Source organism: Brienomyrus brachyistius, chromosome 1 (assembly GCF_023856365.1).
Source record: "Brienomyrus brachyistius isolate T26 chromosome 1, BBRACH_0.4, whole genome shotgun sequence".
Lineage (NCBI taxonomy): Eukaryota > Metazoa > Chordata > Actinopteri > Osteoglossiformes > Mormyridae > Brienomyrus > Brienomyrus brachyistius.
This window is the reverse complement of record NC_064533.1, coordinates 46,312,285-46,340,171: the sequence shown is the minus strand read 5'-3', so window position 1 is coordinate 46,340,171 and position 27,887 is coordinate 46,312,285. Positions and strand designations below refer to the sequence as shown.

At 40.1% G+C, this 27,887-nt stretch overlaps 1 protein-coding gene and 1 long non-coding RNA gene across 46 annotated transcripts; one reads left to right on the top strand and one right to left on the bottom strand.

Moving 5' to 3' along the window:
- The first annotated feature begins 5,546 nt into the window (after positions 1 to 5,546).
- LOC125738003 (uncharacterized) lies at positions 5,547 to 6,553 on the top strand. Of its 44 annotated transcripts, none has more exons than XR_007396596.1 (5): positions 5,643 to 5,777; positions 5,811 to 5,975; positions 6,108 to 6,173; positions 6,207 to 6,305; positions 6,339 to 6,395. It is a non-coding gene; the product is annotated as an uncharacterized LOC125738003 (long non-coding RNA). The 44 variants fall into 44 exon arrangements; XR_007396668.1 differs by having other exon boundaries at positions 5,811 to 6,008; XR_007396593.1 differs by having other exon boundaries at positions 5,547 to 5,678; positions 6,108 to 6,305.
- A 909-nt stretch (positions 6,554 to 7,462) lies between these two features.
- akap11 (A kinase (PRKA) anchor protein 11) lies at positions 7,463 to 27,265 on the bottom strand. Of its 2 annotated transcripts, none has more exons than XM_049006453.1 (12): positions 27,169 to 27,265; positions 24,170 to 24,257; positions 22,036 to 22,146; positions 20,044 to 20,097; positions 19,716 to 19,847; positions 18,573 to 18,828; positions 12,040 to 16,534; positions 11,615 to 11,770; positions 11,316 to 11,399; positions 9,326 to 9,372; positions 8,818 to 8,960; positions 7,463 to 8,288 (listed from the first exon to the last, which is right to left on the bottom strand). In XM_049006453.1, exons 2-12 carry the CDS (start codon positions 24,230 to 24,232, stop codon positions 8,121 to 8,123), a joined length of 5,709 nt encoding a protein of 1,902 aa, XP_048862410.1. In that variant the 5' UTR covers positions 24,233 to 24,257; positions 27,169 to 27,265; the 3' UTR covers positions 7,463 to 8,120. The 2 variants fall into 2 exon arrangements, with proteins under 2 accessions (XP_048862410.1, XP_048862411.1); XM_049006454.1 differs by having other exon boundaries at positions 11,615 to 11,767.
- Positions 27,266 to 27,887: the final 622 nt, after the last annotated feature.

Below are 27,887 nucleotides of genomic sequence, written 5' to 3'. Positions count from 1 at the left end.
GCCGTCAAATGCAGGCCTATCAAAGGCTTTGTGGATTTGGATGGCCTAGCAGGAAGTGTCACCTGGTATCGCTGCGCCTTCTGATTCTGTGCCACATGTACGCTGTGAGAACCCATGATTTTGCTGCTGGCCTCAGATGGGCGGTAGTCTTACTCTTTGTTTTGCCATGCGAGCTGTTCCCACCCAAGCAGGGAGGTAGATGTGCAGGCTAACCCCTGGGTCCCTCAGAGAGCCATGACCAGACAAAACCATAAAGCTGCCAAAAAAACCACCAGTAGACACATTTCCAACACAGCGCAGGCGGCTGGAGATTATTGTTAGCATCGCCATGAAGCAGTTGGAGCAGAAGTTCAGACCGTGTCAGTGTCTTTAGCACACTAACCAGACTGTGGAGTCACCATGAAGCCGATGTTGTGTGTTATTCTCATTGTTTTGGTTTTAAATTAGCTTTTTTTATCATGGCTTTATTATTTTAAGAACAAAATCCATATTAAACTCATCGCAAATGTATTTCTTGCTGTGTTCTTCACTTATGTCATATAAACGAGTATGAGATTCCTAGATACTCTTGTAAGGAGCAACACCTGTTTGTAAAATAGTATCATACTGTAGCAGATACAGTACATTCAAAGCCACATTGTTACAAAGTGTAACCATGTACACTTGATCTAAAGAGGAAAATATTAATGAAGCAGAAATGTCAACATCACCTTCCAAATCCATAGCTGAAAGACAAAGAGGACACTGCATGGCCTCATCCTGAAATCCCACATCCTGTGTGGTTTAACAATCCACTAACAATCCCTGCTTACACATAAGGCAGCTTTTGGAGAAAGCTCATTTGAGATGTTTGTCAGTACTGGGCCTTGCCTGAGAACTTCATCTACAGGGTGACCGAGCCCACGTTATTAAAGGGGACGGACATTATTTTTATTGTAAAGAAGAATGGAAAAATGGATAAATATGCGATATAGTTGTATAGCTCAATATCTGTTTTGTTACTCATCCTGCCAGAAATTCCAGAAGTAGAAATGCCCATGAAAGTTCCAAAAACTAAACATAACCAATAACATATTCATGCAAACTCCAGTTACTTATCATGCTGCCCTTTAAATAACCCCATATATTAAATCTGTATATATACCCTCAAGGTTTATGATCACATAGAATCAAAGTGAAAAGTAACTAATTAGGAATAAGAGATCGGAAGTATATCTTAGTACAAAACCAAGTAGGAAATATGACTAATTTATTGAAGCCTTTGGTTTATCCACCTTGCCTAAGGGTGTAGCTGTACTTCTTAGGATTAAATTAAAGTTCCAGATGCATTTAACTATTGCACAGGTGTTGCATATTATTATTATCTACAGCAACGTACATGTGGCGAGGGCAACTGCATCGACGGAGCTTTTCTACCATTGCATGGTTCAGTTTTCTGCAATAAAGAAGTTTACTGTATCATTATTTCTTACTGTATGACTTCAGGATGGGAGGACGCCAAGGATAATGCATTGTTTGTCGAGGTAGACCATTTCAGCTGAAACATCAGTCAGAGGCTTCCCGGTCTTTAATTATGCTTACTGAAGTTGCCCGCTTAGCGTGTGTAAAGTCACTTCCACTGCTCTCAATGTGTATTTATCTCAATGGACTGTGGCCTGTCCACAACTTCTAAACATGCAGGGCAGCACCTCTATACATGGACCGCTCTGGTTCATCCCTTGAACGCTACCAAATGCTTCCTGCCTTTTTTTACTGTTTTACCCCCATTTAATGCTACCAAAAAAGGTGGGGGGTCTCTTTCCAGTGTTCTAGAAGCCAGGCTGACATCTTTAACACGTTCTTGCATTGGTTTGTAAGATAATCTTATTTGCGAAAAAGCAGTAAAATGACATTCAGCAAATGTGGAGAATAAAACTTCAGTAGAAAGCAGACTTTCATTCACAGCAGCCTCCAGTTTTACATGTTTATGCAGCTGTACCTCTTGTTATTTTTTTTTTTTAAAGATCCGTGTATTACAACACAGCCTTTCCCAGATGATGAACAAGGAACTTTCATACTTTAAAAAATAACTATACCTTTCCCATCTTGCAACATTATGTTGTTTGATTTATATGCAAAACAGTGACGCAACCATCTTAAATGATCAAGGCTTTAAGGTTTTAGACACACTAAGACAGGATGAAGTCAGTTTCTCCTCAGCTTGCTTTCCTTTTCAAAACAGTAATAACCTTTTTTTTTTATTTTTTTAATCACGACTGAAGAGTGAGTTCACTATTAAGCAGAAGGTCACTGGGGGGAAATCTAAACACATCTGAGCAAATACCCAGCCTTATATGACTGAAAATGGCACTTTTAGTCAAAAGAATTAGATGAGAGTCTGAAGTAAAATGTTCTTATGAAATGCCACTGCTGGGAATCTGAATACAATGATAAGAGAAAAGCCAAACTTCCTTCTTTTTCATGCTGTCCTGAAACACTAATGAGAGCCTGAAGTACGTGGTTCTTCCTTAGATCAGTAAGTGCATTATAAATAAAGCTCTCCAACTGTGCAGAAAACGATCCGACTGCTGCAAAGCTGTTGGAAAAATCCGCAGGTTTGCTTATTGTCAGACATGATAGATAACACCCAAAGCTTTTTGTGTTACATTTCAACACATCTCCCTGATTAAAAAATATATTTCTCGGGCTGAAAGGCTAAAGTTTCTGATTTATGGTCTTTTGCGGTATGAATATGATCATGTTAGTTTCCTTCCTTTAATGTGCTTAGGGAGTAACTTTTAGCTACAAGTCCTAATGGAACGGTTTTCAGTTATTCCTAAATAGGGTAATAATTTTTGATTTATTCTTTTTAGCAATATAATCAGTATGACAAGCCATAAAATATGCTAGTGTAAATCTTATTCAATTTCCCATTTACATCAATTATTATTATTATTTATTTTTTTTTTATTTTAAATTCCCTCAAATGATTATACTTTTAAACGAAATCAAGTCTGATTATTTAAGTTAACTGGTTAATACGTATAGATTTACAGATGCGTTTTAATTGGGTGACACTCCGTTCATCTCAAGAAGGGAAAAAGACATTGCATTTCCTGTAAGCCGCTTTTCACTGGAGGCCACCTTGTTGCCTTTTCCCCTAGTTTCTGTAGAAGGTATATTATGCACTGAAGTGACTCACATTTGAAGAATGATGTATTGGCTGATTGTTAACCTCCAGGTTGGACACTTCCAACACAAACAAGGTCATCCTGGTCCATCAGCAAGCTGTGGGAGAACTCCGGAGGAGCAACCCACCAAGTCTAGCAGATTTCCACAACGTTCACAGGCCTGGAACAAGGACCTGCCCAACCCAGGAGCACAACACAGACCACTGCCAGAGCGTTGTCATGTTGTGTGTTACCAGAGACATCCTGGATACTGCCACTGGATACTCCAGACCCTGAGGTATGCATTGTTGTTGTAGTTGGAAACAAACAGCTAATATGTTTAGGAGAGATGAGCAGCTTTCCTGTCTGTTGTGGTTAACAACCTAGACCGGTGACCTAAAGGTTTCAGGTTCAAGAAGGGGGTACTGCTGTAATTTGGCTAACTAGGTAACAACACATGAGAATATGGGTAGAGGTAAGTTATTCATATGCAGCTCTGCTGTTATGAAGCAGCACAAAGTTAATGATGCTGAAAATTTACAAGTATACTAAGAACAAATGATACCCAGTCCTGTAACAAAATATAAATGGAGCCATTGTTTAAAAGAACATATTTTGTGTCATTGTATATACAACACAATTAGTTTCGCGAAATATACAACTTTCAAACAAGAAAATGAGAAGCAATTTAGCTGATTTTCTTTTCCATAGACAAGTCTGAGCAAAGCTTACTCATAGCAAGTTGGCATACCTTTGTTTCAGTTTAATGTAAATTTCTGGTTTTGTCCAGTCAGCCCAAATACCGGATTCTGAAGGCAACTGGTTTTGTCACAGTACTGTACTAACTGGGCAACATGGTAAATGGTTACTATGATAACGAACATGTCATTATCTGTAAAGTAAATAGAGCGAAATCTCTGATAACAAGAGATGATTGTCTACAACCAAACCTGTCTAATCGTAAAGAAATCTGTAGCAAATATGCAAAGTCTTAAGTGTGGTCTAGTCTATATTCCTTCACTACAGTATAAGGTCACCAGATGTTATCTGGACTTAACTCTGTCTCCTCGACGTATAAAAAAACTGGCAAGTATTAATGTGTGTACCATTTGCCTTCACTCACAAATAAACTTGCTTTGTTCCATCTGTAAGGAATCTCTCTCCTTAACAGATGTGCCTTCCATTCAAATTTCTTTACTTCAGTCATAAAATATTTCCGATGTTACACACAGAAGACTGTCAGTAACAAAATCAAGTATAAAATAACATCTAATTAAATATCAACTGATTCTTCTGTCAGCTCATCTATATGAATGGCCGGATTTCCTAAAGCTGATCAAATTTAACCCCAACTGCAGGTCCTTTACATTTGAATGCAAGTCTCTCCCATAGGGATTTTATGGCTGATTGGAGGGATTATATTATGAGTTAACGAATGTGAAGGAAAAGCTAGCTAACTGTTTTGGGATCTTTTTCACGTCAAGAGGAAAAAAAGTAGTCATTTGATCTTTAATTTAAAGAAAATGCAACTCATGAGCTTATATGTGTTAATAATGTTACTGCTATAACATCATGAATATCCACTCAGATACATTTACACATGAAAACGCTTTATTTTAAGCCACAGCTTAAACAATGACAAATATAGTGCTTTGACATTAAGCTTATAATCCATAAACTATTTAGCAATATCAATAAGCGACAAGTAGTGTGCTCACTATTATAACTTACATAAATAAATATCTTATTTGGCAAGATTATACAAATAAGCAAGAAAAATATATGAATCAGTATGCATATTATTAACTTGCTACAATGTCTGATAAGATGAGAATCGCACTACACAGATTACAAAATGCTAACCTTTTTAAGCTACTCAATCAAATTTCTATGAACACATTCATCATGAACACAAAATGGCATTGGGTTATTTTAGAGATATAAATGTATGCAAATGATACATCCAATAAAGTGACAAAGTACAAGAGGCTAAACACACAGCCCTCAATATTACATTTACAGCAAAAGAAAATGACATTATTCCTTCCGGCTGGCTTGAAAAACCCAAATATAATAAGCATCTTCTGTATGTACAAGTATCAACCTGTAGCCCAAAATATGCAAGATTATTTGTAAAAGGACCCAACCTATTTTATTCTTAATTTTTGAGACACTTGCTCAGACCTTTGACTGAATTTGTCAAAAAGTTTAATACGCTTCAGGAATTACAACCAGGCCAGTATTAAACTAAATATCGCACATAAAAATGTGTGAAGACATTGTAATGCCAGCATTTGTCCACTGTGTATTCTCGGGTAACTAAATAACTAGATAAAGTACTACATTACCATTAGTGTTGGTTCACTGATGGGCTGCTTGGCACTATACAGTATGCTGCATTGTATTGCACTGATAAGGCTTTCTACCCAACCGCATCTCTGAGGTTAACAGAGAAGGGTGGAATCTTGCAGCTGGGGTACGTCAGTGAGTTGTGCAGGTGTACGTCATATGGGCTATACATGAGAGGAGGTCATACGTCATATGGGCTATACATGAGAGGGGGTCATACGTCATATGGGCTATACATGAGAGGGGGTCATACGTCATATGGGCTATACATGAGAGGGGGTCATACGTCATATGGGCTATACATGAGAGGAGGTGATACGTCATATGGGCTATACATGAGAGGGGGTGATACGTCATATGGGCTATACATGAGAGGGGGTGATACGTCATATGGGCTATACATGAGAGGGGGTGATACGTCATATGGGCTATACATGAGAGGGGGTGATACGTCATATGGGCTATACATGAGAGGGGGTCATATGTCATATGGGCTATACATGAGAGGGGGTCATACGTCATATGGGCTATACATGAGAGGGGGTCATACGTCATATGGGCTATACATGAGAGGGGGTGATACGTCATATGGGCTATACATGAGAGGAGGTCATACGTCATATGGGCTATACATGAGAGGGGGTGATACGTCATATGGGCTATACATGAGAGGAGGTGATACGTCATATGGGCTATACATGAGAGGAGGTGATACGTCATATGGGCTATACATGAGAGGGGGTCATACGTCATATGGGCTATACATGAGAGGAGGTGATACGTCATATGGGCTATACATGAGAGGAGGTCATACGTCATATGGGCTATACATGAGAGGAGGTGATACGTCATATGGGCTATACATGAGAGGAGGTGATACGTCATATGGGCTATACATGAGAGGGGGGTCATACGTCATATGGGCTATACATGAGAGGAGGTCATACCAATATCAGATAATGGGAAACTGGGACTGCAGCACTTAAAATACATCAACAAACAGCCCAGAAAGGTTTTGCTAAATCCACGCTGTCAAAATGTTCCCAAAAATATCCATTAACTATTGTTTCATTCTCCATGGGGGGGGGTCACAAATACTCAAATGTTCACAAAGTGCATTTTTTGGATGTTTTTACAAGTCTAGAAAGTTGTCCTTGATACTCAGGACAAATCATTTGAATACTAGGTCCATCACGTACCACAATCTTCTAAAATCCCTTGAAAGGATGACAGATATTGAGCACTGATTGATAGAGGGATCTGGAGCAAGTATAATTCCCCATTATTTGCCATCTACCATCAAAATACACAGCTAGTGTGTGATGAATAAGGCAGCCGTCTGCATCCTGGGTTGTGCTTCCATGCACAGTAGAAATACTTCAGCAATCATTGTGTTACTGTAAGGACCAAATCAAGTACTTGTCATCTAAAATGCAAATTTAGCTCCATTATAAAGGCAGTTAAGCCAAATGTGGTCAGTCCTCAAATCAGCAAAATTGTCCAGTATTTCACAAAGCTGTGTCAACTTTCACGAAACCTTCCTAACGATATTCTCATTATACCATGTTCAACTTGCCCATTTTCCTTTTAAATAAAGACCTGAAGGGAAACACTTCATATATACTGTATGTGTGTGTGTGTATATTATATAAATGTATACACACATATGTATATATGCGTGCATACACTATACATACATATATATATCTATAAAATACACACACACACACATATAAAATGTAATTCTTTTTACTTCCAGTTAAGATAAATTAACAATTAGGGATAGGGAATATACTTCCATTGTCCATAATTACATCTATACTTTATATACATACTGTGTGAATATAATACGTTACACTTTTTGCACATAGCAAGTGTAGAAAACGCTACTTTTATGAGAATCAAAATAAACAGTTCTGAAAAATCTCTTAGGCACGGTTTTTATAAGTGTGGGCATAAGATTTTATAAGGAAAAACAAACATCCGGCATTTAGCTACAAGAATAATATTATGTGGGTCACTTTCTTTATAATATTAAAATTACTGCAGCTAATCTATTAATACAAGCTATAGCTTTTTCTTGGGCTGTCAAGTAGAAACGACCTCAGACATTATAAGAGAAATTACACTGGCACGGTCTTCCCTGAAGCTCTGGGATTCCTTGATAAATACAGAACACTTTCTTCTTTATTACTGGGACAGACTATTCCTAATCTTCTTAACACGAGGAATGGGTGCGACCACGTCACGTAATGCAGAGATGGCCACGAACGGCTGCATATCTATGGGCATATGCACGGGAACATCGAGAAAAACACACGGCGAACGATCGTGAGGTGAGGAGCTAGGAAAAGCGCTGTCAGCCATGGCATACGAGATGCACCCATGCGTGCATGTTCACACACCGCCAGGGGTGAATGTCGTGTCCCCTCCCCCGCTCCCCAGTGTTGATAGATACATCTGGGGCAAAAGCAGCACACGAGACAACAGACACATTCCACTGACTAGGCATCTACTTTTGGCAAGTACACTGCACTTCACTGCGTATGCCGGTTAGATTTCATGATCCTGGGGACTCCAGCAGCGATGGCTGTCTTGGGGGGGGGGGGGCAGGGTGCAGACCTAGGCATTCTCCATCAGCCATTGGAAGAATGGCTTGCTCTCACAGCTCTCCCCGCTGGACTCTGTATCTGCCTCGGACGCCAGCTCATCACAGTACCTGATGAGCACCTGCAGGAGCTCCCCGACCTTCCACTCCCTCTCCAGGACCCTCTGGAGCACGGCAGGAAGCTAAACGAGGGAGAGGCAGACACACATGGTTCTCATGAGGTAAACCATGGTACGACTCCTTTTTGAATAGTATGGACTCCATAACAAGGGCGTCAATGGGAAATCTATCACAAGTATACAAGTGTGTACTAATCCGATGTACAGCCAGTCCTGCTATAACGTGTGATATCACGCCACAAATCTGTCGTAATGCAATTATTTCTTATTTAAAATGCATATCAATTACATTGTTGACCACTGGTATCACTGTTTTTATTTAATTCATTTTGTTTGGTGTACGTTGCTAAGTTTTAGAGCCGTATTCCCCCAACCATATTTTTCCTATTTGATGTGTCTATTTTAGCAAATGATTCTAGCGAAAGTGAGGTTTCTCAGCAATATGACAGTCACGCTATAGTGGGATTGACTGTATCGGTATTTATCTAAAACCCAACACTGTGGAAAGGTTTGTATCATCTTACAGTATTCATGGATACTTGCCTACTTATTAGCCTTGTGGGTCACTACACACTTGAATAGGCACACTAACCTGCTGCAACTCCAGTTGCACAGCTGGTAGGCCAGTTTGGGAGGCGGCAATCCACTGTAGCATAGCCCTGACTTGCGAGTCCAGGACTGGCTCACCTACATCCACGTTGACCACTAGCAGGCCCCTCTCGGCATGCGGTCCCCCTGCCAGACCCAACGCTCACGTGATCATGTGATTACTCTACCGCCAACACTGGCCTAATGACAGCCATACCCATTCCAGAATCAACAAAGCAGCCACGCTTCCCATGTTCCCTGTGCTATGGAAAGTGGAATCAGCTGGGGACTCGCTGAAAGGTAATCTTACAGCCCCTGGGGGGGGGGCAACAGTGGGGGTAAAGAAAACCCCACCATGTGGACCCATTGAAAGGATACGACGGCAAGCAGTTACAAGTGGCTACAAGGTCCAAATCAAACCACCGTTGAGGCTCAGATGGCCTAAACACTGTCAAGTTCCATCCCATAGCGCATGTCAAAAGGGGGTCAGTGGTTTCTGAGCGAATCATTACCATCCAATTCCGCCTTCGCTTCAGTTTCCTTATCCTCTGTGCTGTCACTGTAGGAGAGGGGAAGATGTATAATTAAAGTAAGTTGGGGGGAAAGAGGAGGGGGCGTTCATGAGGAAACTGAAAACTAAACATGTCAAAGGTGATCAGGTGAAGGCAGACACACATCACATCTCCCGGTACGTTGGTGCTGCACTCTGAGCTGGATGAGAACTTCACGTAATTTGTTTTTAAACTTTTTTGAAGTATGTTGAGGGCAATTATCTGCTTAAGTCTGATGTAATGCATGGCGTAACACTGTTTCTGGGGCCAAACAAATCATGATGGAACTGGTAACATTATTCACCAAAACTGCATTCTACAGAACGGTGTCATAATAGGGGGGAATTGGGGCTAAATTCCTTTAATTAAAAAGTATAACTGTCCTCCCAGGAGAAATCATCAGTACATAGGCACTCCCTAGGTAGGTTTTTGGTTCAGTACTCATGGTGAACACATTGCTTGACATAGAACCTAAATTCACAAGTAGATGTTAACTATTCAAAACATTATTAATTGTGGCTGTGAGTTCATTACAGCTGTTCTTGGTTATATCCCGTCATAACTGGAAGTTTGGGAACATTTTGGTTTCCCAATAGGTTACACCAACACTGGAGAGACACTGGTTGATAAGACGAGAAATGTCGGTCAGCGTTGTCGTACCGAACTTGAGAATGTTGCTAGAAACACATCTAACGTGCTAACTCATTTGAAACATCATGTGAGTCTCAATGACTAGAGCAAAGCAGAAATGTGGCATTTAAATGAATTCAGCTACAGACAAGTGATCTTACTTGGCAGTAGAGAACATGGGATTTAGTTCATTATGATTGTTATGATGTTATATATTCAATTTGTAAATTGTATACATTTTTTTTTACGATGTAAAAATAAGCATGTGCTGTACTGAGTTATGAACCCGAAACTGAGGTTTGTAGTGAACCATGAATTTAGTTCTCTGCTGCACCCCTCATGCAAAGCAAAAAAAAAAAAGTGAAAAATGACTGTTTGGTTTACAACCAATTCTTTAGTATTTTTATTGTTGTTTTCCATTTTAATTAATCACTGAGGCACACAACACTGCGGCATACTGGCTAGTACACGGGTTGGCCCCAGAAACAGTATTGTCACGTAACTCAAACATCATGACTTAACAAGCGAAAAATTACATCCCATATCACAGATATTCTCTAAAGTCTCTCTAAAGACCTGTTTCTGAACTGATGAGTAGGGGAGTGTGTGAATAAAAATATATGGTCCAACATTTTTTTTTTTTTTTAAAAAAAAGGTCTTGTATTAATGACCAAGGAAAATGCAGGTCCTTAGGCTGAACCAGTCTAGAGTCACTGATCTAAAGCAACCCCTTGAAGTTAACTGCCAGTAAAAGCAAGAATGTAATTCCTGGTGACACAGCTCAAGGCAAACAACTGTCCCTTACGGCATTAACCAAACAATTACTGTGTCACTTTTGAATTTACTTTCCTGGTGAAGTTAGTGACCAGATTTATGATGTAAAGAATTACCTATAATAATGATTAAGTCATTTTAAAAGCTCAAATAACGTCTGGAAGTTGTTTGAGAGGCAGGGCAAGAGGCATCCCCTCATTGCTCACTCGCAGCACAGACAAGAAGTTTCCAGAACCAATGCTTCACAAGACGCTAGTGGAATGAATGAACAACTACCCCACCCCCAAATCCTCCCCTCCCTAGCATTTCCTATGCCCACACAGAGAAATTCCATTAACCAATTCCTTTTGTATGACCGCAAAGTAAGGGCTAACAAAGAAGTGCTGTGTTCCTCGGCTATTTTTGACAGATACGCGTAGAAGTCAAAGGACACCATATCAGTTCTTGGCGTTCAAAGCTCTGAGATCATGCAATGTTATTACTAATACCATTATCATCATTACTCAATTTACAAAATATGTTTCGGAAGACTCCTGAGTGGACCAACCTGTCTGAGGGGGAGAAGGACAGATGTTCCTCATAAATCTCTCCTTCCAACCCAAGACTGCTCCAGCTACTGCTGTTCCCATTACTACCAGAGGAGACAAGAGGGCACAAGGGCTTCATGTTCACAGCCTGGAACAAACTGGTCCAGTCCTACAGGGCAAATTCTAGCTAAAGCTCTGTGAAATGCTTCATTTATAATTCCTGGTCATTTCAACTCAGTAGAGGGTGTATTAGAATTTTGACCTACAGAGGTGTAATTCCACATTCATAGATCATCATATGACTCTCACTCTCCTTCACCTGTCACTCAGGTGCAGGAAGCTGCTGCTCTCATCCGGATGCTCCTCCTCGAAGCTGAGGTTGGACCAGCTGCCAATACTGTCATCACCCACGCTTAGACAAAGCTGTTGGCTAGCAGCAGACTCCAAAGTGTGCATCCCCTCTTTCCCTGGGCTACTAGAACACAGGGCGGAGCACAATGCAAGAAGAAACTAGCTATAGCGTTGGTACTAGTTTGTGTCTGTGCTGTAGCCTTGCCTATGTTTGGCTGTAATAATACATCGAAAATGTATACAATTATTCATTAGCCAAAGAAAGGTTTACACATAGTATGTTTGTGATGCAAATATCTAATTTTAAGTTTCATCACCTAAGAGAATCACCATCATTGTGTAACTTAATATGACCTGACGCAGTGAATTTGTCACTAACAAGTGGTACGTTACCTAAGGTTTATGGTTTGGCAGACGTTGGAAATTGCTGAGGTCATGATCTCTGTGGTGAGGCTCTCCGCAAAGCTTGCGCCATCGTGCCCAATCCCGCTATCTGCGTTCAGGCTAGCGCTGCTCAGTTCCCTCTTGGCTTTCTCAATAGCTGATGACACCACCTCCTCTGCATACGCAGCCCTCTTCTCCAAGTCAATGTGAATTTTTGGAATTTCAAGGCCACACACCCGAGGCCCTTTGTAGCCGGTGCCTGCCACAGCCTCAAAATCCTGCCTCTGTCTGCTGAGGCTGTCCTGGAAATGTTGTCTGCTAGCATTTCTACACAACGAACGCTTCCTGACAGCGCAGTACCGACATGCCTGGTCAGCCAGTGCAGAGCTCAGTGCTGTTTTTGTCAGCTTCTCTGCATATGAATTTTGGTCCAGTAGTCCTCTGTCTTCAGAATCCTGTGGCATAGCTGATGCTAGTGTAATCTCCAAGGTGTCATCAACTATTTTCCTAGCATAGTGTTCTATTACTTGCATGACACTGTCACTGTAGTTCCGGTCATTTAAGCTGCCAGTGCTATGATATTGTTTGGTCTTCTCTTTAAAAGGCAGTAAGGAACATGAAAAATGAGTCTTCATAGGGCTGTCTGTCACATCATCCAGTTTGGACTTTTTGTATAGACAGGAATCGGTCAGAGATTTCGGTAGTCGAACCGATGACATTCGGAGCTTTCTTGTGACATCACATGTGATGTCATATGCCAAAGACTCCGCAAAGTTTACAAGTTCCAGGTACTCTTTCCTGTTCAAGTCTTCTGGGTTCTGACAAGTACATCGGGCAGCCTCATCAGAGGACGATGCTTTCCTGTTATCATCCACAGAAGACGCCTCTGACATTAAACCCCTCCAGACTTCATGGGTTCCATCACAATGTGGCCTCCTGCTAGGGTGAAGCTTCAGGTTCGACCTTTGCTTGATCTTCTTGGCTGCATGTGCTAGACCTGACTTAATGGAGCGGTAAGCAAGGCGGCTGGCATACTGATCTAAAATAAGCTCCCTGCTGCCGCCTTCTTTTTTTAAAACTTTGATGATGTACCCACTGTATTCATCAGTTACACTCTCACAGCTAGGACACTTAGACGATAGCCCACTTGACCCACTAACTTGAAAGTTAGGACCTTGGACCATGGAATCACTTTGAAAATGGTTGGCTAGACTCCCAAATCTGTTACTTTTGCAACTAAGGGGTTGATTCTGCCGACTGTCAGCAACCACATCCTTGTTACTCATGATGGTTTTACGTCTATACTGACTAGAACTAATCATCTTCTTGACGTCACTGATGACCTCTCCTGCAATTTCCCCAGCATAAGTCCATAAAGAACTGAGAGTCTGCTCTGAGAACTTGGCACTATGTAAGGTATGGTTCTCTGTGCATGGCTTATCTTCAGACTTCCAGCCATGTGGCAGTGCCAGAGTGTCCATCTCAGTAGCCATAGAAACAATGTGACATGCTAAACGCTCTGCATAATGAAAAGCTCCCTTTTCTACCACTTTATTGTCAGTTTCTACTGGTACATATTGATCTGCCTGAGCTCCAGCCTGTGTTCCTATACGGGAAATATCATACTGCCGATCCTCTCTATCTTCATTATTCTCAGCCTCTTCGGAAAGAGACCTCATAAGCTTCAGCAAGAAGTCGGCTTTCTCAGAATCAGTGTTAGCTTCAACGAGGCCTAGGGCAGGCTGATAATGTGGGGTGGATGGAGGTGTGGCAGGAGAAAATTCCTTGGCAAGCTTGCCTTTTAATTTTTTGGAAAACTGTTTGAAATGTTTCTCCCGTGAGCCTGGAAGGGGCAGCTGTGGAGTTGATGGTGGAGTGCCTGGCACTCCATGCGTTTTCCTCCCAGATGTACATGGAATCTCTTCGGCTGACATCTTCTTGCCACTTCGATTAGGTGCCTCAAAACTTGGCACCTCTAAAGTATCCTTCATCAATGAGGATCGCATTTCAGAAGCTGTCTCGGTGACCTGACCTATGTTCCTAAGGTCTGATCCATAAGTGTCTCTACACATTCCTCTGGACCCAGAATTCGGTATCAGGGATGATGGAGGTGGGTGATCAAAACCATCTACCCTTTTTTGACAACCTGTGCTTTTAGGCTTGTTATATTTATCATAAAATCCAAAGCAATGGCTCATGGAGTCCTGCAGTCTTAAGTGCATTCCATGCTGATCTGTCCTGTCTTTTTTGTTCATCAGAAAAAAATCAGCCTCGGTGGGTATGGAAAAATGTGAAGTTCCTTTGATGGCTGGATGCTTTGTGGTGGAACTGGTAACATTTTCATTGACCAAATTTTGAGGCATCAACTGATATGAAGAAGGTATCTGGTTTCCAATGGTTTTGTCAGCACCGTTCTCTGATTTCTTCACTTTGGAAGCAGTCATGAGTTCATAAGCTTCACTCACAATCATATCAGCCATGTTTCCAGAATAGTTCTGCAAATTAGACTTATTAGAAATCTGGTTTCCAGAGACAGTTTCATGGGAGCCTATACTCACCACTGGTTCAGTGGTGCCTGTCTCATTGTAAACACTTTGAGAGGCAACGGGAACTAAGTCAGTTTGAGTTGCTGTGGATATCTCAGAGACAGATGTCACCAGTCTTCCTTCCAAACAACTGCTTTTTTTAGGACTAGTTTGTGATGTTTGGCAAATACTGGACTTGTACTGACAAGTATCTACTGGGCCCTGAAATTGGGAGATTGCTTTCCCAGCCACAGGCACTGGAACACAACTGGCAATCCCAGACATGCAGAATAAAGCTCTTCTCACAGTGCAGTCATTTTCTGTTGATTCTAGTACCTCAGTTGTCGATCCTAGATAATGAGAGGTAGCATTACAGGTCTTTGTGGTTTCTGCAGCATCATCTGAGCTGACATAACGGATATTGTCAAGCGAGACACTTATGGCTGCCTGGGTAGTGAAGGTCACGTCAGCCTGAGATAACTCTATGAATGCTTCCTGGAGCACAGACTCAGAGAGGTCTGAGGCATAAGAAGAAACTACTTCCTCCTCCTGTTCGAAGGACCAATCACTTGGTGTCAAAGGTGTAGAAGGATGTGAAAACTGACAGACTTCCATTATACCTTCAAACACCAATTCCTCTGCCAGTTCTGCAGCAAACCTGGCAACTGTGTTGTTGAAAATCTGCTTTTTTACAAAGTGAAACTCCTTGAGAGCACCTGATACTGCTTCCTTGACTAGGAAGCTTGCTAAACCATTAATAGCACGTTCTTTTAAAACAAATGCATGCCTCATACCTATCTCATGAAAAGCCATTTGAAACACTGAAGAAGTCAATCTTGCAGCTAAATGACAAAGTGTAGTTGTACAAGAAGATACCCCTTTCTGCAGATCTCTGAAGGCACTCCCAAGGCTCATTTCGACAAGATCGGTAGCAAATTTCTGTATGCCTTCCTTCAGTGTTTGTGATTTCTGAGATTTTGATATGGTGACTGTCTCCTGAATATCAGACAATTTCATGAGGTGTCCGCTGCTGTTTTTGAATTCTTTATGGCATACACAGCTCAAGTTCTTGTTGACGTTCATATCAACAGGAGTCGAATATCCACAAACCGATCTGAGAATTTCCGTTGACATATTATTGGCAAAATCTGAGTATGTTTTATAGAGAGTGCAGAGATCCTGAGGTTTGCGCAATTCTCCATCTCCATCTGGCTTCCAAAAATACTCTAAGGTGCTGCCTTCTCCCAGAGGACTAAATGCTGAAGATCGAACTGGACTGAAGAGCACCCCAGTTTCATCAGTTATAGTCCTCACTGGTCGTGGAGAATCAGGAATATCTGAGTGGGAACCACAAAGTGATCCTGGCTTGAGTGGAGTAGGTTTCTTTATGTTGGCAGGAAGAGTTGGGTGGTCAAATCGATGGGGGTTCATTGCTTTTGAAGAGAAGCCTCGAGACATACATTTGGAGTCCTCTGCGTATATGTTTCTCTGTGTTTGGCTGGCAGCTGCTGGCTCCTTGAGGAACTTGGAGCTGCTCTCAAGAGCTTGGTCCAGATCATCAAATTGGTCAAAACTATCAAAAAACTCACTCACTTCTGAATCAGAGTCTTCAACCCCATCTTTGAAAACAGGGATTTTAGGAATGTCAAGCTTTGCTTTTAAACTTTTCTGGTAGCTAACTTCATCCAAGAAGATTATCGGACTTGGGCTTGAGCAGTCAGACTCATCTGACTCTGTGGCAGATGCAGCAGTAACGGATGCTTTTGTCAGACAACCGGGTGTGTAGAAATCCCATTGGCTCCCTTCCCCTGGGTTCCATGCCGGTCCAGAACTTGACAGAGTTTCAGGGAAAGAGGATTTCTTTACCGAAGGCTTCTTGGAAAACGAGCTAATAATCAAGCGGGAGCCTGACAAGTCCTTAGAGTGGGACGGGACCGTCTGCGAGCCCACATCACGCTGGTTCCGTTGGTTATGAAAAGCTATAAAATTAAATAAAATTCTGTTAATGGTCTTCAAACAACAAGTACTTCTTCAGTGATTATCAATCTCGATGTATAAATCTCAGTAAGTAAAAAGGACATTTTGACCAGAGCTGTATAACGGCGTTACGGAACATGACGTGCAGCTAAACGAATGAAAATAAATCTTCCACTGCCATCTAGCAGTGATATCAGGCAATTTCAACTTCTGATAGGCAGTTCCAAGGCAAAGAAAACTCGAATAAAAAAAACTTTTAAAACTACCACATAATGCAAGCACTCCTCCATTTCTTCGAAACGTGCTGTAAGCTAACTTCAAAATGTGAATTGAACGGCCCTGACAGCCTGATCTGAAATTACTGAATTATTTGCCATCAAATGACACAACACCCCCAAAATGTCAGAAATGACAGAAATGAAAACAAATTTTTGTAATTATTTCAATTTTATGAAAAACGAAAATCTTACATTTATATAAGTATTCAGACCCATTGATTCAGTACTTTGTTCGATCATTTTAAACAGTGTAATAAGAGGTGTACTGATCTGATATTCGGATCAGTATCGTTATCGATCCAGACCTATTAGACGGATTGGGTTTTTACCATACTTACTTACTTAACTTTTGGTAGTCTGTAAGACTCCTGTTTCTTCTAAATAAATTTATACAATCAATTGTACAACAGCTCTTCACTATTTTGGGAATTTTTGGGATGTTTTTTTGTGGCATTGAAGCCGAATGCTAACGCTGCCACTCAGTGGGTGTGAACGCAGTGACTTCCGCCTGCTGTGATGTCATGCGCAAACCCTTCGCAGTAGGGGGAGCGTAAGAACATCAGATAAGAGGGTGTCAATCTGGGAGTATTTTATGCTTTTAACAGCAACAGGTAGCAACGTGATTAGCAATCTTTCTAAAAATTGTTTTGAGAGGTGGCGATAGCATTTAACGGAAAATCCCACTAAAAAATAGTACACGCAACTGTGCAAGAACATGAGTAATAAGAAAAAATTTTTAGTTGTGAGCTTGGGCTGTTTCGCGCACTCGCTACAGCTTGTGATACACGAGGGGCTGCTGTCTTTAGGAAGTGTAAGTGGCGCTGTTGGCAGTGGGTCAAAAATTGTTGGGTATTTTAAGCATTTGCCACTTGCATATCCTCGATTGGAAGATATTCAAATTGTCTGAAAATGCCTCAAAAACGCTTAAAACAAGATGTACAAACAAGGTAGAAAAGTACTTTATGCATGTTACTGTACCAGTAGCCTAATTAAAGAATTCTTGTCATACATTTTTTACATGATCAAAATAAATAGATTGCATACAAGTTTAATTTTGAAATGCACCTATTGTATCGGCCGATTACAGTAACATATTAATAAATGCATTTTCTATCTTTCAGTATCAGCCAGAACCTTCCTCATTGAGTGTCATATTGAAGGGTCTGAATACACAATTCAGGTTTTAATAAATATTAAAACATGAAAAAAGTCATCATAGGCCATCCGTGTCAACTGACGGCAATTTTGAATGATATCTACAGGACAACAAAGTTTGGAAAATCTGGGGTCTGTATGAAAAACAAGATTTACTGGTTAGCTAGATAACTTATCTGATTTAAGGTGGACTTTTTCACTCAGTTACATTCAGCCCAAACTTATCTCGCTAACACAAAAATCCACCTTTGTAATACTGGCCCGTGGGGGATTTCTGATGGAACTATCTTCACAACAATCAAATAGGCCAAAAACTTATGATAAAATGTAAACTTATCGTCTTATCACTGCAAAATTCTCTGCCAAAATACCATACATTACTAGAACAGAAATAACAAATTATATTTTTTAAATGGTTACTGGGGCCTTTTTCATGTTATTAATTTGCTCAGAAATTCCAAAAAGGCTTCTAATTAAGTTAATCTTTTATCTTACCATACAAATTAAAGGAAAATATGAACACTTGCAATGTAATATTTCCAGTGCAATAAACAGTGAAGGGTTGGTAGCGACTGTTACGTTTCAGGTACTCCTCTCCACTACTTACACAAGTTGTCAGCCACCTCTTCTTCCTCCAGGTGCTCGAACGCGGTGACAAAGTCATCTTCGATGGAGGAGACGGACTGGTTAGTGTCATCGTCCTCGAGTGGACAGCCGTCAGACACTCCCTTCTGCAGACACTGCAGTTCGAGCGCATACTTCATCCCCGCCATGTACCGCGTCAGCAGGGTTGACATGGTTCCCACAATGCTCTGCGGATTCCGGCAGTGCCGAAACACGCAGATGGCCTTTGAACATGTAGCCTGGGACCACAGAACAGGCAAAAGAAATGCAACTCCGTAAGCAAGCAGCACAGGAAAATAAACAAAAGGGAAATGCGCAAAGGATGAAAACTCTGAAGAACTGCTTCAGAACTGCTCGCGATTTAATACAACCACTCGTTTAGTGACCTAATTCTTTTCCAAAGACTAGGTCCTTGAGAAAAATGGCTACCCAGTGGAAGTGATCTGTGCTTACATCTTTACTTAATTACAGCCTTCCATACTCAGTTCCTTTTATCCTTCATGAGTGAACATTTTTAACATTTTGAACATTCCAATTTAAAGGTCACACTCACTGCTCATCGTCAGGCATACAAAATGTGGTCATAATAGCAAACACTGGTCGAAAAATTAATATTTTTATTACCGTTTGTGAATGGTTGCTAAATGATGAGCGATTGTACTACTCAAGTACACTGGATTTAACAGCTATGGGGGTGACACTGGTAAGGGATCAGATCCCAGATGACATTTCATCAGCAAGGTGACGTTAAGTGTCTCTGTTCTTGCAAGAACAATAAATCACTTTTAAATGAAAAGCTCAGTCGTAACTAATAATCATGACGCTGGAACAATAGGAAGTACAGTATATGCGAATACTACCTCTTAAGTTCTGGAATTTTAGGACTTTTATTTATGATTATGTGTTTAAGAAGGTATTACGTCGGTAATCTGAGTGATTCATTAAGCTGACGATTAAGGACACAGCATGACTTACTGCCACTGCCTTACCACAGCCAAAACTGTCAGTCACTGGAGCAGATCATGCTGCTACAGAACCAGACAAAGTATGTAAGACAAAAAAAGAAGAAAAGAAACATAAAGGTGGGAACTGACTGGCGTTGGCTGAACGTCCTTCTGTGGCCCACCTGAGAAACACTGCCCTTATTTTCCAGAAGTTTCCTAGTATCTTCGAGGAGCAACACCTCTTCATCCTTCAGACTCTGGGTACGTAGTGATCTAAGCAACTCCAAAACGTCAACAGGGACAGCCGGCAGAGCCTGTTAACAACATATATAACAGGTTAACATAGATCGATTATTTAGGAAATTTAAATTACTGACATAAAAAAAATGATTGAAAGTTTTCAAAAATATCCCTGCAGTTTTGACAAGATGTCATTCTAGCTCCTTATAGAACTGATGTTTCTCAGGATAAAAGGCATCACATTACAATATAGAGCAAGGACCTTCTTACCTGGGACAGCAAGTCCTCTACGTCAGAATGACTAGGTAAACCTACAAAATGGATCTGAAAGTCGAAGAAAAGATTAATTGAAAACCATCATTCAGACTACTGAGCAAACTGTGAATCTTAAAGGATACAGAAGAACCTTTCAGTATTTGGCGAAACATTCATGGATAACAAAACATACATTATACGTATGAATGCACACATATTCGATTCCGCTCTTGCACATATCAGTTTATTACGGTCAGGAGTGCACTATTTCACCTTATATGGAATAACTTGAGTTGAACTTAAGTTGAAGGCGCCTTTGACCTACACCTACACTGCGGTTACCACATGGAATAAACATTAGTTGTGTACAGTGCGATGGCCTTCACGACTAACATTCTTTGATGTCAACACATCCATGTGGTACACAGAGTGTTGAAATAGGGTTTCTCTTGGCCCCCATGATGCTAGACATTAATACAAATACAATAAATAAATGTAGAAAATCAACTCAATATAATACAGTAAACAGAATATAAATAAAAAAAGTATTCAAAACTGTGCTTGATTCTGTGCGTCTCTGCAGTGTAGTGCAAATGGGCGTAGTAGTGTAATTAAAGAATGTGCAAATGTAATAAAAGACAAGGCAGGCTGACAAGAAGTAGCAGCATCACTGAAGGGTAGTGGGGGGGGGGGGGGGGGTCAGGAAAGGTAGATTGCGGAGGTTGCTGAAGTATTGTGGTTCGTGAGTCTCAGTTACCACTTTCGCTGAGAAAACAGGTCAAAGCAAGACTTTCGGTATGAGTGCTATAGTAACGAAAAGGTCAGAACCCGTATACCAGCACGGAGAAACATGCATCTATCAAGCTGTGGTGAAAACCAGAAACAGATTTCCATTCCTACAAGCGACGCCACAGGCTTGTGGCCTGTCACCTTGTGAATTTGACCAAGCAGGCAGCCCAGGGCATTTTCGGTTATGTAAGTGTTGACAATACCCAGCAATGACACTGTTACGAAGAACTGAGCTAACTGGTATATCAACCTTTTCCATCAATTAGAGCACTATTGAAAAAGATTACCTTTCTGGAAAATTTTACGGAAAGATTTAGCTGGACTAAGCACTGCATTTGCTCTGGACTAAGCACTGCATTTGCTCTGGACTAAGCACTGCATTTGCCCTGTTCTAATTAAGTTCCAATAAACTGATGAACTCAGTGTATTGTGTTCATTACTTATTCCTACGGAAGAAAAAAAATGGATTTAACTGCAAGGTAACATTTTACTTGAGGGGGCATAAATAATGTAGTATATGTCATGCTATAACTTATGTATTAACCACAAACTATGTCTTAGTTACACACTGATCTCACATTCGTTCATCATTAATGAATCGTGACACATGTTTTATCTCAAGCAATTACTAAATTTGTTACTACATAGATTAACTCATCTTTGTGAACTATTGAAGGTACTCCTCAAAGAACAAGTAATGATTAACACATTAAATACTGATCTCATGTTTATTCATCAATAATGAATGCTGACATGTGTTATCCTAAGTAGGTATTATATCGGTTAATTCTGTAAATCTTTGTAAACTACTTTAGGAACAGTACTGAAGTACTGAGGAAACTATAGAATGAACTACTAAAGGAACAAGTATGCCACTTTAGGCTACCTATATAAAGCGTTTATGAATGGTTTATAATCTGGTTATTAATTAGGTTGTAACACTTTGTAAATTATTAATAGACAATTTTAAACAAGTTATAACACAGTTTTCTTTTTATTAATGAGTTACTACCATTTACAAGTGGCAAAAGGGAGCCTTATTGTAAAGTGGTACCAGAACAAGTAATGAACACAATAAACGGAATTATTACCAAGTATTTGTGCCTCCTCAATTAAAGTGTACCGACGCCAAATACTTATATCGCTTCCAATAGAATGCAGAACGTGAAACTCCCGGCAAACTGCTGTGTCCACAAGGCACTTGACATTGACACGCACCTCAGTCAACCACGGCAGATCTCCAGAGTGCAGGCCCACACTGACACCGCTAAGCTCCTTCCGACTTTTCAGCAGGCTCTTCAGCAGAGGGACGGACCCATCTCGGATGGCCTGGATAGAGGAGCCAAGGGGAGATTCTGCCCATTCACACATTCTTCATTATGTCACAACACAGAGTACGAGACCTGAGGCCTGTTTCACAAAGCTGGATTTCTTGCTTAACAGGAAAACTTGTCAGATTTAACACTGCAGTCTGAGTTAAACGGACTTTAGCTTTGTTCACTTACATTTATCCCAGACCACCTTAAATCCAACAAGTTATCTGGCTAAGCAAAAGATCCATGAAACATGGTCCCGCACTGAATAGCTTAAAATGTTCCCATCCTGTGATACAATTCGGATGTGTGCAAAATATACCACACACGATTAGAAAATATCTTTAAAGGGAAATAAATACAAAACTCAACGTACTCAACACTGATAAAACTTGTTAATAAGCTCATCAAGAACATTAGGGGTGTAACAATTGAATTCCAATCCATGTATCAACTGTTAAAACCAGGATACGATTTTATCGATGCGTTTAAGAAATATCGATTCATATCATTAAACTATGAAGATAGGCTGAAACGCCACCAAAAAAAAGCATGGAAAAATCTCTCACACAAAGCAACCTATAGACTCACCTTAGTAGAGAGTACAGACCAATGCACTACACTATATTTTATGTAATTTAGTACACCCGTGTTCCTATGTTTAACCAATACATATCCAGAAATTGTGTTTTTTTTGTTAAAGTATAAATACAACACAGCATGTGTCTTGTGCAGACATTTCATTTCTGAAACTTTTTTTGTTTCATACATTGTTAAACCACTTAGAATAATTTCCCCACCATATTCTGTTGTTAAAATGACAAATTAACCTTTTTTTGAATCTATATAAATTCCACTAAAATAAGCTTTTATTTCACTGCGTTGAAAACATTACTGATTTGAATTACCTCTCAGTAACATTTTAAATAAAGCCAGATATCGAAATGCTGCCTTGCAAAACCGAAATCGAATTGCATCATGCCGAAGCTTACGATTTACACCCCTAAAACAACAGATTGCTATTAAATGTAAACACCACGGAAATTCGATCATTTCAACTATACCGTTACATTTATATTAAACAGCCAATAGTGTCTAGTTTATTTTTTGGTGGGGTTGCCTAAGCAACAGTACGTGTTTTTGTGGCGTTGGAGAGAAAACCTTCAGCAATGCATGTTAAAGATATAAATACAAATCAGAAGTAAACTGGAAATTTACTTTTCATTTTTGTTGAGGTCCCAGATTGCAAGGTAAGATAATGCTTTAAATGTTATAACATGGTACACATACCACACGGAAATACAATAATTTTTGAGTGAACTGTTTTTAGCAAGATCTATATTAATTGTGTATAATATCCAAGAAGGGTGGATCCAGGAGTTATGTACATACATTTCAAAAGCTTCTAAATTTCAGCTCATCATGTAGATGTAACCCTACAGTACCAGTCAAGAGTCTCACATGCCTGCAATTTATGCATCTGTCTCTATTTTGCCTATGTGATTAACCTCATCTGACATGGATTCGAGGCAGTGAAGAAATACTGTATATATCAAATACCGCAATGACCAAGAGAAGTGCTAAACATCTCAAAAGCTTCTATAACTTTAGATTCTTCAAAACAACCCCCTTTTGCTTCAATGGCAGCACTGCAGACTCTTGGCATTCTCTCAACCAGCTTCCAGATGTAGCCACCTACTGCAGAATGCCTCTCCAACAGTCCTGAAGGGGTTTCCACAAGTTCTGGGTGAATGTTGGCTGCCTTGCCGTTACTCTTTGATCTAACTGATCCCAAACCAGCTCTATAGGGTTTAGGTTAGAGGATTGTGAGGGCCAGGTCATCTGCTGCAGCTTCTCTTTCCTTGATCACAATATAATACCACGTAACCTTGAGGAGTGCTTAGTGTCACCATCTTGTTGAAAAGCGAATGGTTTTCAGTAGGTGTGTCCAGACTTTTGGCTGGTACTGTACATTTTAACTGTCCTTAATACAGTTATGAGTGATAATAGTCACATATGAATCATGCAGCAGGCCTGACCTCCTTCCTAATGGCCGCACGGGTCTTTAATGGGACTCCTCGAATGCGCGCACAGGTGTCCATGGCTGAGCAGGACTGCACCACACACCTGCAGCATAGAGAAAAGTGACAAATGCTTAATAAGCAAGGTTTACCTATAACATTTAAAAAAGAAACAGTCGATACATTAGGTTGGGAGACTGAATACTTAACCAAAGGTTTAGTTGAGGTAGAGTAAAACAGCCAGGGTATGTGTTTGAGTTTAGTGCATCCTGTCCAGAGCATCCACACAAAATACACCACAGCAATCATAAATGTACAGGCAGTCATTTAAAAAATTATGGATTTCTAATATATGATTTCTCTGTTTGAGAACCGATTTAAACAAACTGGTCGAGCCTTGATTTTTGTTGCATGTAATCTTTGTGTTGGTGCCAAAATACAACTAATGCTAAAACAGAACTAATACAGAGCATCGATAAGTCATCTTATTTGGGCGTTAATAAATTAAGACTGACAATGCAGAAATGTATAATACACAAATGGGGGATGGGGGGGGGAATGCCGGTAAATCGTAAAAAAAAAAATACTGCTGTGCAAACAACCAATAAAACCACATGCAGAAGGCTCCACTAATGAGAGTGCAGCTAGCGAAAAGCTCTCGGCAAATATTTATCAAATAAGCAGACCCTGTTCAACCAAGTGTTAGTATCGCATTAAGGAAACACCTTGACACAGCACACTTACAAGAATGCCTTCACCGAATACCTGCTATGTGTGGTGGGGTTTACCAGAAGCATTAAAAGTGTGAGGAACTGAGGAAACAGATCCAGTAAGCCCTCCTCTCTGGTCATTAACACAATAACACCAACAACAACAAAAATCACATTTTACAACTATGTACACTCTGGGTAATGCATAGTGTTTGTTTTTTCATCTCATTACTCTCAAGTGATTGGGTGAAGTCACAAGTAACAAAACCAGAGAAATCAAGTTCTAGGTTCAAAAGTATTAAAAAAATATAGCCATTAAGACAGCTGTGGTTTGGCAAATCATTTAGCCACTGACATAAAACACTTATAATATAAACACACAGTCCCAAACTCACTGCTTTCTGTGTTCAAGGGAACATCAAACAATAATCTGTAGTCTAGAGAGACCTTCACATGATTAGTGCATTACATGTTTATTCTTGATCTTCTGATATGTTATTCCAATATAGGACCTTCAACTAATGTGCTGACACTGGTAACTAAGAAGCAGACCCTTCCATGTATCCTAAGACAACTTACACAGTACAGGGACTCGGGGGGGGGGGCACACAGCAGGGGTAGAGGCTGGACAGAAGGCCAGTCCATATATTCAACTATAGACAGTTTAAATGCCAAATAATGTATCTCCATGCCTATGAACTGCAAAAGGAAACCAGTGAACAGAGGCAACATCGGAAGACCACGCAAGCCGGGATTCACACCCCCCTGCACCCCCACACTGATGTCCTTTCTCCTCTACATGGCTTTTCAGGATGCAATGTAAAATTTTTCAACTGGGATTGATGAATGATGACAATGGCGCTGAATGTTGAGCTTTCCATGCCATTTCACACACTCTACAGGTATATTCATCTCATGACAACTTTAAAAATGTCTCTATACACATGACAGAGTCTAGTCTATATACAGAAAGTCTCTATAAATATGACAGTTTGAGTCTAGCAGCTTATATTATAAAGAAAATACATCTTGCAATTAATAAGGTTAAGCAGCGTAAGAGCCAGTCAAACAAAACAAAACAAACATCACTTGTGAATGCTCGGGGGGAATTCCAGCACTATGAATGTGACATTAAGACTCAAACTGACGAACAACATGCCTCAGAGCAGGGACAAGCTTAGAATGAATGAGTCAATTTCCATATATTTTCATGTAACCGCCGGGGTTGAGATCTTCAAAATTAATATATTCATTTACAGGACAGAAATACATGGCATTTTATTAACGGCTCTTTTAACCCCCAATTGCTTATCCTGCTTTCTCAAAAAAAAAAGTATCTTGCTTTGAACAAAAGTATCTGCTAAACAAACAAAATGTTAATAAACCAAAGCAACATCACCTTCAATACGATCATACCAACAACGAAGCACGAAATAATAGTAAATGTTCATCTACTCAGATGTTATAAGGAGTTTAAGAGGGGTAGGAATAGTATCTGACAGGGTAGAAGCTTTTCAGTGTTAACAGGTCATACTTTAAATCATCCTTATACAGTACGGAGGTGTAGTTAAAGGTAAGCAGATCAAAGGATTTCCTTTCTTCTCCTACAAAACCTGCGTAACACTGTTGCATCAACAACAACAGATATTAACACCAAAACTAAAAAGCTAACCTTACTGATACAGCATTGAAACATTTCGCCCCCTTTTCAAAAAGCTATATATACACAATTAAAAATAAACATTATCTTTAACTAAAATAACAGCATTATATTATTGTAACATGAAGGTAGCCAGGTGACGTGATTCGCATCCCCGATTGCGATCATGCCAGCTGTTTAAATTAATTTTGGAAACAATCTCTACTAAAGAACAAGAGACCGAATATTAAAGGGTTATATGAACTGCAATAGCTAACTAGCTAACTGCCATAATAACCAATTCAAAGTCCCTGTGTGAATCAGAGTGTCGCATTTTCTTGATTCGAGTAATTGCCTAGTTATCGTTCGAACAACAGTCAAATTGACACACGTAGGCCAAACGACTTAAAAACGTTTATGAAAAGAGCCGTGTATAATGTTATTACTACGTTACACGCAAAGCTCGCTGTCGACATTAACAATCCTAATATTTTTCCAATTAGCTGGGCCGCGGCCTGATATCGCCGAACACATCACTGAATATCTTCCTGTGCGTTTCCATTGATAACAGCTACAGCGTGTTATTTCAAGATCGATGTTGAGCACAGGACATGATACAGCTGTGAAAACATACGAGTTTCCTTCAGTTGATTTATGATTATTCTCACCGTTTGCCGTCAGAGACGCGGATGCTCCCTGTCAAATCATTTCACAAAACAAGGTAAATCCAGGCAAGGCTAATCAACTCCGAACACAACTCCCGTTGGATTCAGACTTTCTTCAGAGCTCCGAAATAACGATTGTGCGCTGGACCACATGCGTGAATGAGTAGAGGTGTGGACAGAATTGAAGCAAATTTAATACAACTCATTATACTTAAATATCATATTATTTTCTTATAGCAAGAAAAAAAACATGCAGTTATTTCTTGTTCTGAAGTTTGCACTGCTCGTTTAAGTAGGGTGACCATATTTTGCTTTGCAAAAAAAGAGGACAGGACGCAAAGACGTGTCAAAACAACGCAGTATGCGCAGAGAAAATATTCTGACTGTAGAAAGTAAATGTTAACATGAAATAAAGCTAAATCCCAGACAATTCAGGTATTTTTACGTCCAAAAAAAGAGTTCAAGACTGGGAAAAAGTGGTCACCCAGACAAATAACCTTTGTTATTTTTTTGTACAGAATGTGCACACGAATAGCGAAACATCGGCTATGTTCAAAGTTTGCTTGCTCGAATTTCAGACACAGATTTGATTACCACTCATGACTCATTATTACCCATATTCTGGTTGAATTTTACACTTGTTTGGGGGTGGGTGAGTATTTAACTGCACTGCATTATTCTCAAATATGTGTTAATATGAGTTACCTGTATCTCAGCTACCA